General features: G+C 42.5%; 1 protein-coding gene across 1 annotated transcript in view; it reads left to right on the top strand.

The window, feature by feature from the left end:
• Positions 1-817: 817 nt before the first annotated feature.
• Positions 818-13562, top strand: part of LOC310931514 (cadherin-4-like) — a gene marked incomplete at both ends in the record, with an annotated part of 340574 nt that continues 327829 nt past the window's right edge. Inside the window, 2 exons of the mRNA XM_083894688.1 lie at positions 818-874; positions 2138-2249. Of these exons, the coding sequence (XP_083750814.1) occupies positions 818-874; positions 2138-2249 (169 nt within the window). The remainder of the gene's footprint in view (positions 875-2137; positions 2250-13562) is intronic.

Genomic DNA, 13562 nt, shown 5'->3' with positions numbered 1-13562 from the left:
GACTCATTGCCAAAAAGGAACTGTTACAACAGATAAATAATCCTTACTTTTTTGTGCTAAGTTTACATCTTTTAATGATCTTGGTTCTGTCAAACGTGATTAGGAAGCATTAGGAAGTCTTTCTTTTTCTCTCTCTCTCTCTCTTTTTAATTGCTAATCATCTGCAGCTTGCTGCACACACTGTAGTCTGAATTTAAATTGGTGGTTTTTTTACACAACAATAAAACATGTACAGTATTTATATATATAAAAAGAAAACATTACAAAAAAAACAAAAAACCTCATAATAATCCACCACAATGTAATAGTGTACACACAACCATGCTGGAACATAATTAGAAACACACACACACGATAATTAGTAACAGGGAAATGGATTCATTAAAGATATTAAAGGCAACATGTTGAAGCCAAATTTTTGCAAATAAGTGACTGAAGTGGACAAGTTCCGTGTCTGTCGAGCTCACTCACTAACGAGTGTTTCTTTAAGTGAGTGTGGGGAGTTTTCCTGCACCGGGCGATAGGAGGGGTTGGAGAGAGTGACGCTGGCTGCGCCTTGGTGCTGAGCTGGAGCGCTCACCTGCAGATGAGAGAGCCGGGGAAACTCGGGGACAACAGAGCTGCAGCAAGCAAGCAACACTCGCGGAGCCGCAAAAACCCACGGACCTTACGGGAATAAAACACCCCCAAATCCTCCGGAGGAAGGAAGGAAGGAAGGAATCGAAAGCGAACCCTGTGTCTTTCTGTGTTTCCTCCTCGTCCAGGCAGGCAGAAGCCCTTCTGACGCGCGCACAGAAGAACACACACACACGCCACCATGAGAACTGACTTGGCTCTGGTCCTGACAGCAGCCCTTCTTCTCGACACATTCTGGGTGAGATTTCGCTTTATTTTGGCGCAGCGTGTGTGAGGTGCAAAGGGGAGATTTCAAAGTCCGCGTACAGGCGGATGGAGTCGGAGTCGGGAACAGGGGCTGCTGCGACGCAGCTGTATTCCCCCCCCTGCAAGTACGCTAATTAGTCCCATCATGAATTACAGTGTGTGTGTGGGGGGGAAAGTGATCTACATGGATGCGGGTTCATGGCTGGTTCTGCTGCGTCTCACTCAAGTTAAGAGCATTGAGCACTTTGATCGCCAGTGGTGATGCCTTTTAAAGTATGTTAGACCCTGTGCGTAATTTAGCAGCAGCAGCAGCAGCAGCAGCAGTGATGGCACATAGTGATTTAAATTCTCCTTGACGGAAAGCGATGTCAAGCAAGAAGTTAAAAATTCCAAATTGTAACAATTTTTCCTCTCATCGTTTCCTCAAAAAAAATAATGAGAATGAAGTCGGCGCCTGTGGATTATTCTCAGCGTCTCGCCAAGAAGCGTTTGGCTTTGGCTGCTTTTGTTACTAAAACACTGCTCTCATGTACATTTTTTGGGGGCGTAAACGGCATCGAACATGTTAGACCTGCTTTATTCCCTTTCAAGCGATCAGTCCCTGATGACTCCTCTTTTTAGTCTCCATCCCTCTCCGTGTGTGTGTGTGTGTCTGTGTGTGTGTACACGCGCCCTTAAGTGGTTGTAGTGGGTCAAACCATTCTAACCCTCTGGACCTTCCTTTTCTTTGCTAGATTAACAGTGTGAAGTGAGACAATGCTGCATATTTCTTTTGCTGTGTGTGTGTGTGTGTGTGTGTGTGTGTGTGTGTGTGTGTGTGCACTCGTCAACCAGTAGAACAGAGGACTTTGGCGTCGTTACACATTCACAAAGAGGGGAACTCATGTTGAACAGGGGACTTTTTTCAGGTCCCCACTAAGTCATGCCTTAAATCAAGCTAAAATCATGTCAAACATGCTCTCGTGAATTTTCTTAATATTAAGCAAAGTGGGGACTTGTAAGTGTGTGTGTGTGTGTGTGTGTGTGTCACTTAATCCCGAGTCCAAAACACTTTCATTTCATCTGAATACTTTGCTGCTTTGTTACACAGTCAAATTTGTGTCACATTCATCATAAGAGTGTGAGGTCCCCCCCCCCCCCCTCATTTATATGTAAACATGTACATATAATGTATACGGTGCTTCATTTCAGAGTATTTCCGAAGGCCGTGTTTATTGACGTCTTTGCATTGTGTGTCCTCTTCTCTCCTTTGCAGAGGAATAATGGGGAGCTTGTTGCCAAAGGTCCCTGCCGACCGGGCTTCTCTCAAAGCTTCTACTCTGTGCTGATTTCAAAGGATGTACTGCAAGGCCAGGGCGTACTTAAAGGTAGGACCTTTAATTTGACGTCTGTGGTATTCTTTTACATTTTTTTTTTGTTGCTAAAATCGATCGACGACAGCGCAAATAAGAGCCTTATCTCTGCTGGTGAGACTGTGTGAAAGGAGATAGTCCACAGTGGTTTCCTGGTACTGTAGTTTTCAGCTTGTGGGGATGTTGAAAGTTCCACAACTGAGGGGGGAAAAATTCTGCTATTATAGTCTGGTGTAAGCGGGGTTCAGTTAAGTCACCACACAAATCCGTGTTTGTTTTCTCCTTATTTTCACCTCCTCATTGACACAATCACTGCTGTCTCACATCATCTGCACATTTATGCAGTTTAACACGTTGTTACCCGCGATTACACGTAGACCGGACCGAGTTGGAGGGCCCCTCTCGATAGTGCAGGAAATGGAATCGACATCCTGCGTCTAATCTAGCGTTGCTCCTGCCAATGTGGACTAATTGCAATTCTGTATTGATCCCGATGTTGCCCCCCCCCCTTCATAGCTCAGCTAAGCTGTATTGTTTTGCTGCAGGGCGCACAATCGCTCTTTTGTGGGTCAACTTGCTCAGTGTATATTTCTCACTCTACTTAGCCGTGAGAGACGTGGCGTGAATGCAGCCGTCTAGACTCTCTCTATGGAGTGTGTGTGTGTGTGTGTGTGTGTGTGTGTATGTGCACGTGGACGTAAAGTATTTACAGATTAAAGATGTACTGTGTTAGGGTACATTGTTTTGGTTTTTTTACCCAATTCAACTCATCTTTTCATTTTGTGTCTGTCAGTTTGCTTGAGTGATACGAGTCTGAAAAGGTATCAGCTTTGAGTGTTTCATTAACTTAAGTGTATGGTATCCATATGCGGCTGGATGTGGGACAGGGAATGTGGGGTGGGATTTGCTCTAAGTGCGGTAGTGATGTCTTCAGCCCAGCAGGGGGTGTCAACACAGTCACAAACAATCACAGAGAGAGCCACTGGTGCCTGCACGGGGAGCCGTTTCTTGCAAAGAGCATCCTTCAGGGTGATGATTGAATTGTCTTTGTGTCTCCTCATTCCCGACATAAACTAATTTGTTGACGTGTCGCGGGATTGTTTTTTCCACTATTTGCAAATCAATTTAACTACTAACAACAGATGCATTAGTGTGATTTGATTGCACACTTTGTTTTTTTTGCTTCAAATATTGCTGTGCAGTCACACCAAATAAACCACGATAGTTTAAACATTTATCATTTGTTATCTGTTGAAGGGCTAAAAGTTAGGTGCTCATATTTGCCGTGACAGCTGCAGCGTCGTCTCCACGTGCATCTGGAGAGTACAGCTGCTGTGGCGAGACACGCACGTGCACGCACGTGCACACATGTGCACGCGCAGACACACTCACACACACGCGGGGTATATGACTTGCCAGGGCTCAGGCGGTTTGATTTATAGACGGTAAGGGTGTCACCGGAGGGGGGCACAAAGCGACTCTGGAAGGGCTTTAATAATAACATTGTTTAACCCAAAACCGTCATATGGGGCCTGGAGTAATGACACCCAGTCATGCACACATGCACTCTCTCTCTAACACACACACATGAACATATATATATATATGTACTGTATATTCATGTTAGCCATCAGGGGAATAATGGGAAGGACAGATCTAGGACCATGGCCATGATAAGGGGAGGGGGGGTGCTTGGTCCTCAACAGCATGGAGCAGGAGGAGGAGGAGGAGGAGGAGAGCCTTAGATTTCACTTTTTATAATTTTAAGTCAATCTGAAATCGTGTCAGAGCACTAGAGCTGCAACTAACGATTATTTTGGTAAAAGAGTCATCTGTCGATTATTTTCTCGATTAATCGTTTGGTCCATAAAATGTCAGAAAGTGTTAAAAAAAAAAACATCTATCAGTGTTTGCCAAACCTGGAAATGACGATGTTTTTGAACGTCTTGTTTTTTTTTTCCACAAACCAAAAATTATTCAGTTTGACTGATAATTTACATTTAAGAAGCCAAGACAATCAGAAATCATGTTTTTAATCATGAAAAAAGCTTAAAAACAAAGCTAATTTGGCTGTCTTTATACTTGCCTTTGGTCACACTATGACTAAATCAGGGCACGTTGCATTTTTTTATGGTTCCCGTGTCATTATTGCATTGCGTTGGCTAAATAAAAGGCCTTTTTTTCCATGTTTCTCTAATGCATTTCATTTATTAGCTATTTTAATTTTCTCCCTTATCGTAAGTCATCTCCAATCTTCCCCGACTCTGCTTTCGATTAATCTTCCTTTCATGAGCACTGCCTTTTTTGATCCCATCTTGGAAATTTGCTGCGTTTCTGATTAAAAAAAGAGCGTCATTGGTAAACATTACTGCATCGTTCCTGCTGAGTGAATTGCTTATCTTTAATATGTATCTCCATATATAAAACTCTTGGCAGTTATGACAGTTAATGTCTGAAACTCATAAAAAAGGGACACAAAGTTTTGATTATAAGTTGACTTGTATGTGTCCTAGTGCTGCATATTGAATTAAATTAGCTTTTTAGCAGTAAATAAGTGACACTTTGAGTATTAAAGTAAATACAGAACCCAGCAGGGTTTAGATAATGGATTTTAATGGGTGAGAAGTAGCATCCATTTTTTTTCTACATGTAAACATATTTAAATAAACCATACAGCAGCTGAGGGTGAAATGCTGCATTTTATGTTTTGTTTTTTTTTTGTATGAGAGCACATGATGGCTTATTTACCACTCTCTCACTTAGGGCATCATTTGAGGTCACGCTCCACTGGGTCTGTTATGGCTGCCTGTTATTACACATACAGATGAACTGTTTTGCAATTATTGTTCTGTTATTAAAACCTATTTCCTATTTTGCTAATGTCTATTTCATTGATTCATTCATTCATTGTCTACCGCTGTATTCTCCAAAGTCAGGGGAAAGTCAGGTTTCAGCTCAGTGAGCCCACTTTGCTGACTTTGCACTTTTGGTTACTGGCGGTTGTGGGCAGCCCTCACTTTCTATACTTCTTCCTGTGGTTTGAGTGTGTTTGCGTTAGCGGTTAGAGCGGAAGGCAGTTTTGATACATTCTGTGGCGCGTTTTTGTTTTTGTCAGTGCATTTCTGTGCAAGGATGCTTACTTTCACTTGTGGAATACTGAAGGTTTTCTTTGCTGTCCATTTGTTTTCTCGGAGCACTTGTACTGCTTGGTTTTCATTTTGGTGAGGTGATCTGTTCAGTCACTGCTGAATGGCTTGAATGTCTGTATGTATTCAGATGATTATTTCTGTCCTTGGCCACACCGTTGTGTTATTGCACTTTCTATTGCACGAAATATGTATTTTTTTGGGGGGGACTTTTTTTCACCTTGTTACTCTTAGAAATAATCACGTTAGGTGTCTTTAATGCTTATATAATGGCATATTTTGAACTCATACCACCTCATGTAAGAGTAGATTAAACCAAATTATCAGATTATCAGTACCTCCTCACACACACACCTTGCATCTCTGAACTGGATCCAGTCGCTCCCTCTTCAGTGCCACCACTCACTACCGTTCGAAAAGTTTGGGGTCACTTAGAAATGTCCTTATTTTTGAAGGAAAATCACTTTTTCTTCTATGAATATAACATTAAATGAATCAGAAATACACTCTATACATTGTTAAAGTGGTAAACGACTATTCTAGCTGCAAACGTCTGTTTTTTAATGGTGTACATAGGTGTATAGAGGCCCATTTCCAGTGTTCTATAATGGTACATTGTGAAGGCTATTGGATGATTAGAAAACCCTTGAAAACCCTGTTAGCACAGCCGAAAACAGTTTTGCTGGTTCTTTGACGAAAGGGTAAAATGATTATTTGGAATAAAAATCATTATTTCTAATCTTGTCAATGATATTTGACTATATTTTCTATTCATTTTGCAACTCTTTTGATGAATAAAAGTGTAAGTTCTGATGAAAAACACAAAAAACATTGTATAGGTGACTGTTATATATTCTGACTGTTGCCTGCTTCAGGATGGAAACAAAAAACCACAAGAATTTGATACAATTGTACCTCTGAATAAAGCGCTGCAATGTTCTTCAGGATGTTTTTTTTTACCAAAAACCTCTTCCACTGGGCACACACATGGCCCGAGGTGATGAGTCTCGCTTGCATTGGTCGGTGAAGCTTTCCTGCGAGGCTTTAGGTGATTCTTTAGAACCCGGTAGCTGAGCTGTTACTTAGCTGCAGGCTTTGTATTCAGAACGTCAGCTTTCCAACTTTGCAAGTGCAGAAGTTCACAGTAGTTTTCGCCCTCAATTTAATGCACCTAACTATTTTTCACACGAGAAAAAAAAAAAAACACGTTTTTCAGAAGCATAAATAAACCTACAAGGTTTTCTGCCTTCCTTTGGTATTTAATTAATAACTTTATATTCCCCATGTACTTTTCCTTCTTCCCAAAAGCAGATTTGACACGCGTTCTCTGTAGTGCTGATGCGGCGACAGAAGCCCACTCGTAGAGCTTTGAATAAAAGATATCTCTTCTTTTAACACACTCTGTAGGGATGGACAATACACTTTTCTCCTCCTCTTCACCCACAAACAGAATTAGATTGTTTTGGATTCCTGTTTAACGTTCGCCCCAAAATCTCTTGACACTCACTCTGTCTTGTCTGGGTTGATAGCAGAACGGCTGCCATCTTCCTGACATCATTGTTTTTCTGTCTAAAAATATTTTGAGTCATGGTATCTGACATTATTGACAAAGTTCTATATGTCTTTGACTCTCTCTTGCTGTTGTTCTATCTCCGCAACCCCCCCCCCCCCCCCCCCCCGCCACTGCTCTCATAATAACAATCAAATCTCTGTTCTAATGCGGAATAACAACACAAATTGCTTTTCTCGCTTTGCCATCTGTTTGATCCATTACATGGTTTATGGCTAATTCTTGCGAGGGTATTCATTCCCGGTGACAGGCACAGGCGCATCCTTTATTCATGGTTATTAAATACAGAAATGCAAGAGGAAGACATTTGCGAAGCGATGAAGACACACATATACGGATGCACCCGAAGGTTCTCCTTTATGATCTCCTTTAGGGCCAATCTGACTCCAGGGAGCAGTTACAAATAGTCAGTTGACACATATTTACTTAATGTTTGACCTCAGAGCAGATGTATTATGTCCAGTAGTCTGAAAGAGTTGTATGAGGACTTTCCAGAGAGGCTCGTATTGATGATTTAGTCCTATGGTTGTGTTTCTCTCCCTGTTAAGGTCCACGCATGAGTGGTTTATGAGATAAGCAGTGAAGGCGGGTGTTACACCTGCAGGAGCTGTTTTTGATTAGGCTGTTAGGCTTGTGGAAAACACGCTGCTGAACAGTTGTGTGTGTGTGCGTGCTTTTGTGGTTGAACACGCCGCGCTCTAAGGTTGCTGTCCGGTGCGTGGCCGTGTGTGTCGTCGTGGATATCCTCCAGGTTTATTCAAGCTGGTCGTTAGAAAGGCAAGCAGGAGAGGGTTGAAAAAAAAAAAAAAGAGAAAGAAAGCGGGTGGAGGCCATTATATTTTAATGAGATTTCTGACATCTTCTCCCTTTTGTTTTGAAAGGAGGTGCGGAGGGAGGGAGGGCAGCGGAATGTGTGTAGGGGAAAAATGGGGGTGACTTCCTGCAGTTTGAATTACCCTGAATTTTGCGTACGTGTGTGTGTGTGTGCACGCGTGCATGAACTCTGCATCCCTGTCATCTGCTTGGTACATTAAGAGACCTCCTACCTCGGGATGATTGGGCTTCTGGGCTCCTGCAGGACCAAGGTTATGGCCCTCCCAAAGACATTAAAGCCATTTGAATACCGTGCTCGGACTCGAGCTCTTTAACGCACAGATGGTCTGTACGCGCTGTGAAGGCTGTAAGATGACAAGGGGGCACTGTTAGCTCTTTGTTTCTCTCTTCCTCACTCAGACACTCTCTCTCTCACACACACACACATATTGTCTGTTTTTGTTTCCCTGTGTTAATGTCAGACGGACTGTGTTTAAGCTGTTGTAAGGTGTCCCCCTGCTGTCGCTGCTAAAATAGTTTGTTATGAGTCGCAAAAGTGATGCAAGAGCGTCCACGGGGCTGCTCTTTTGCTAAGATGTGGTTGACGGGGATTAGACCAGCGGGATAAAGATTACCTTTACACGGCTCTTTTCGCTTTGCTTGAGAGCCACACTAAGGCCCCTGTCCCATTTCTACCTCTTAAAACTTCCACTTGGTTTGGAGCGTCCTCAACAGTAAATTCCCCTCCTTGAGGGCAGTGGCTTCCCTATGGAATTGGGACACCACTATATGCAAATTAGCGCAGGGAACGTAGCGAACGTGCTAACCTACGTCTCATGTTGACAATTCTACCGGTGGATCGTGCTACTACTCTCTCGAAGCACTCTGCAAATAGACGCAAGCTACGATTTATGAAAGCAGCTAGCTACCTCGTTAGCTAGCTAGCTAGCTGCTTTCATAAATCGTCTGTTATTTTGTGACATTAGTGTTCAAAGCTCAACGATCCTCTGGATGTATATCAAACCAACATATTCCATAACATTTCGACATTGTAACGCGCTTATTTGCGAAAAATATTCTTACAACAAAATTGTTCCTCTGCAGATGTGGCCGCCATCTTTGTTGAAAAAAAATCAGCCGGCTCGCTGAATTCGCAAAGCATCATGGGTCATTTCATCGGGGTCATACCTATGTTCCCCGGGTCCTATGTTCCCCGTTTTTCCCAAAAAAGGTCCCATGTTCCCCACTTTGTGGAAGCCTGGGTGTGGAGCTCCAGGGTAAAGGGTTAGGTTCCTATGTTCCCCGATCACATACAAAGCGGGGAACATAGGACCCTTTGGGTGAACAGCGGGGAACATAGGACCCTTTTTTAGAGAAATAGTCCTATGTTCCCCGGTCACATACAAAGCGGGGAACATAGGACCCGGGGAACATAGATACGGTCCCATTTCATCTTCCACTTCGTTTTAAGCCCGCATCAGAGCTCACTACATTTTGAGGGTTGAACACACAAAATTTAGGGTTAGGGCAAAAAATTGAGGGTTATGGGAGGTATTGGGACGGGGCCTTACCATGTCTTTCAAGTTGGGGGGGATCGAAGGTGACGTGGATGAATAAAGACACTTTATCAGGCTCCAGGATATATAAGGGTTCTTTATCCTAATGAAGCGAGCACACTCGTTCATGCAAGGCAATGCATAAACAAAAACCCTTCGTGACACTCTCGTATAAATGCTACCCAGATTTCCACTACCTGACTGACTGCTCCTCCAGTATAACTTGGGCCCGGGCCCAAACTCTGTGGTGTCCTCTTCCTGCCCACTCACTCCTTAGTTCTCCACTGCCACTGTTTGTCTGTGGCAGCATTTTAATCAGAGCCTAATTGATTCAGTTAGAAATGCATGCACTGTGAAGGCAACTGCTAAAGTGATGATTCAGCTAGCAGGGATCCATCTCTTTATATTTAGCTGGTGCGCAGTGACAAATACATACTGGCAGTGGTGGTGGTGGTGGAGGAGACACGGTGACAACATTGTTGTGGTTAGTGTCAATTTCTATCACTTTTTGGGCAAATTAAAAAAAACGCAGCAGATCCTCTAAAAAGTTTTCTACTATTTGTTATATGACATAATTAAAGTCAATTGCTAAAAGCCTTTTTTTTAATAGCCATTGTTATGAAAACATCTCGTACCAGTGATTAAAAGAACCAGAACATGCTAAACGTTCCATTATCCTCACCTCTAACTCGGCTCGCTATTATCTGTCCACGCCTGCTAGGTTTAACTGAGCTGAAATCAGATCATTATTGTTAATTAAGGAGACTTGTGTCCGTTTCTCACGCTGTTCTTATCAACCATGTAGAGGGGGTAGGGTCTTTTCTGAGAATGTGGGCATGACAAATCCACGAGCAACACAGCCTCATGTGCTATTCCCTTTGCTTGAAGATCCCTCGCCTTTGTTAAGGAAGGATGAAACAGAGTATGGAAGCCCTCAGAAGACACGACTGTCTGGTAATCACTAATTGTGTCCTGAACTCCCTGCAAATGTTCCCCATTACGTTCCTTAAGTTCAGCATGCAGTCGAAATCATTGCCTCGGAACAAGGAAGCTGTGCAAGAACACAGAGGCCAGAGGGAGACGCCAAGCGGCGGAGTTGAGGGTCGACAAACAGAGAGTGCCAGAAATGTTAATTAATCAAAGACAATGATGAGTCCCTCAGTGACCGGGCCCATGCTACACAACAGGCTAAAAGCTAATAAGGGCCTAACAAAGGGATCTTTCAGAATAGCTCTGATCTTTACAAACCCTCTGATCATTCTTGTAAAGATAGATGTTGGCTTTTTTTGATCGTGATTGACTTTCCCATCGGGGAGATCCTTATATGAGCAACGGTAATGTGTGAGATGAGATGTATATTATATTAAAGGCACCTGCAACAGCTCCACATTCGTGTGAGGGAGCACAGTGGACAACCCATTTTGTGTTATTCTAAAAAAGTTAAAGGTGACATATTATGCAAAATCAACTTTTTAATTATTTAAATCTTTATTTTTAGGACTTTTTGGGTCCTATCAGTCAGCAAAGTGTGAAAAAAGATGACTTACTCGTGTATTTGTGGTCCTCCTCAGTCTAAGTACAGGAGATAAAACACGCAATTTTGACTTCCACACTCACTGGGACATCACAATGCACTAAATTCATGGACTTGGTGTCTCGCGGAGCTCCGCTTTGTCCGTAAAACATGTGAGAGTGCTTGCGAGGGCAGTCCAAAACCAGAAGTCTGGGAAGTCCACGAAAAAGTTATATTCTTGGCTCCACAGTGCAGCGCAGAGTTCTTCACAAACTTCCAGCCTTAGAGGATTTATCTGTCCAGTCGATACATGTTATATATGACGGCAATGTGCCTGCTAGAGCCTGCTAATTATCAGTTTTCCCAATGCTAACTGCTGTTAGCTCCCAGTAGCCTCTGTGGCTGATAGTAAGGTTTTAAGGTGGACCTTTAAGGTGGACCTAAAGAGATACTACTAAACAAAGTGTTCTGAACAGGGCTGTTTTGGCAGGGTGATTGAACTGCTATGGTGCTTTATCCTTAAGGTATTTTGACCAAAGCATGTCACAGACATGGTCATTAGGACACCAGGGAACTCGTTTCAATTGGAGAAATAGGGTATAATATGTCCCCTTTAAATAAATGACATACATAAACTTAGAAAATGTAAATTGTTACTTGTATAACTCGGTGCCTTTGTGCTGTGAATTGAGTCATTATAACACAAAAGTAAGGTTTAATAGCAACCAATATAAATGCAGAAAGTATTGCTTTCTATTCTCATTACACCGTGCGTTCTGTTTTATCAACGTAATGACATGTTTCTGACCCACTTGCCTATTTCGGCGTTTCGCAGAGTCCTTAGTGCAAGACGATAAGTGCGGCGTTCGTTTATATTCCAGTGTGTTGATCGACACTAAAGGAATGTCGAACTCTTAAGAAGATGAGACAATATTTTGTTGATGTTTGCTGCGTGGCTCAACTTAAACCTATCAATCAGTGCTTCCAAAGTATGAAATATTAATGTGACTTATTAAAAGCTCCCCTTTTTCATGAGTGCGGATGTGATGAGAGCATGCATCTATGTAGGGCACCCATATTTTTTTTTCTATTTTTTTTTTTTTTCCTTCAAATGTTCTACGGCAAACTTTGCAGTTTGGTGTTTTGCCAAAATCAATGCATGCGAGTAAATATAGCACAAAAGCGAGCTACGAGCAGGAGGGATGAAAATGCATTGCCCTTTGCGTTTGAAGACACTACGGTGTAGCAGGTTTTACTAGAGCATTAAATCTGCCTCACTGTCATTTAATGCTGTAATGTATGTGTGTGAATTTCCCAAAGATGGACACATATCAGCAGTCTGATTTGAACTGAAAGACTTTATTTTCTGAAGGAGATGCTGCTGGTTGCTTTATTTAAAGGTGCATTATGTAATAAATCTAAAGCAACTGGCCATAAAATCCTCTTAATATTATGTCACAGAGACTCAGTACAGCCAAAATATTCGCATTGATAAAAATATTTAGCAGACTGCAAATCATGTTTATGTTTTGAAATAATGTTTTGGCATGTGGCGCCACCTATCGCCGTCTACCAATCACTGCAGTCAGTAGAGTCTCTGCTGCCGATCAACCACGGGTTGCCAGTTATGTCAGAAAACGAAACCTCAAAGACCTCGGTATTTTGAATTTGAATGTAGTAACCGTTTTTGGCCACATTCTTACATATGGCGCCTTTAATTAATCTGGTGTTAATCTCCTTTTTTGTCAAAGGAGTTGTCAAAAACTGAACAATGTAGCCGCGGTAATGGCTGTCTCGCCTTGGAGTATAAATAGTTAACACTTTCTCACTCACAGAATACGTGCACCTAACCTTTACAGTGAAGTTCACGGTGCTGTCTGTGTGAAGTCTGTTTGCAGTGTTGTTTTTTTATTTCAAATACACTGTGGTGGTGCTGTGCTACATAAAGAGAAAAAATTCTTTCCAGAATTCCGCAGGATGTAATTGCTTTTAACAAACTGAGCAAGAAGAGTCATTTTTGTGATATATAACTTCTATATTTGCAGGGAATTATTTCCCGACTCCAAAGAGTCAAAGGCATACCGAACATCCACAAGATAAACTTATGTTCATTTCAGTTCAAGCGGGAACATGTCCAGTCATTCTAAAATACAGTGGCTGTTGCAATAATCGCATGAATGAGACGCCGTGGTGGGAGCGAGGCCACCGTAAAAAAAAAAAAAAGATGACGAGCCACGTCACAACTTTGCAACCTTGAATTGAGATGGGGGGAAAAAAAGGTGTCAAGGCCATTTAAGAGCTGATGTGATGCTGCTGCTGCTGCAGTGTTTGCTGTCAACAACTTGACTAATTTTGCTGTTTTTAATGCGACCATAGGAAGGAAGTTCCAATTAACGCTGTTTTTTTGGTGTGTATCTGCACCATTACCTTGTCCATGAAGCCCTGGAGGTTCAAAACAAACAGTTCAGCCACTGCTGACAACGCTGTGTTGTATTAAGTAATCTCTGGCTCAGCGTGATCTCTGTAAAAACCCGGTCTGGTTACGTAAACAGAATTTCTCCTGAACAGCGGACCCTCCTGGTCCGGGTGCTAGTCCGGGCACATCCGGTTGAGTATGTTGAACCACAGAAGAAGAAGAACGTCCGTTGTGCAGGTGTTTCACGAGCGACAGTGTCTTCTGACTCTGGCTCCGTAAAAGGGACTGCCGCGAGGAGTCGTGATGAAGCCATT

The sequence above is a fragment of the Microchirus variegatus genome (genome assembly GCF_963457635.1).
Source record: "Microchirus variegatus genome assembly, chromosome: 9".
NCBI lineage: Eukaryota > Metazoa > Chordata > Actinopteri > Pleuronectiformes > Soleidae > Microchirus > Microchirus variegatus.
The sequence above is the reverse complement of the archived record's forward strand: the minus strand, read 5'-3'. Positions and strand labels throughout refer to the sequence as shown.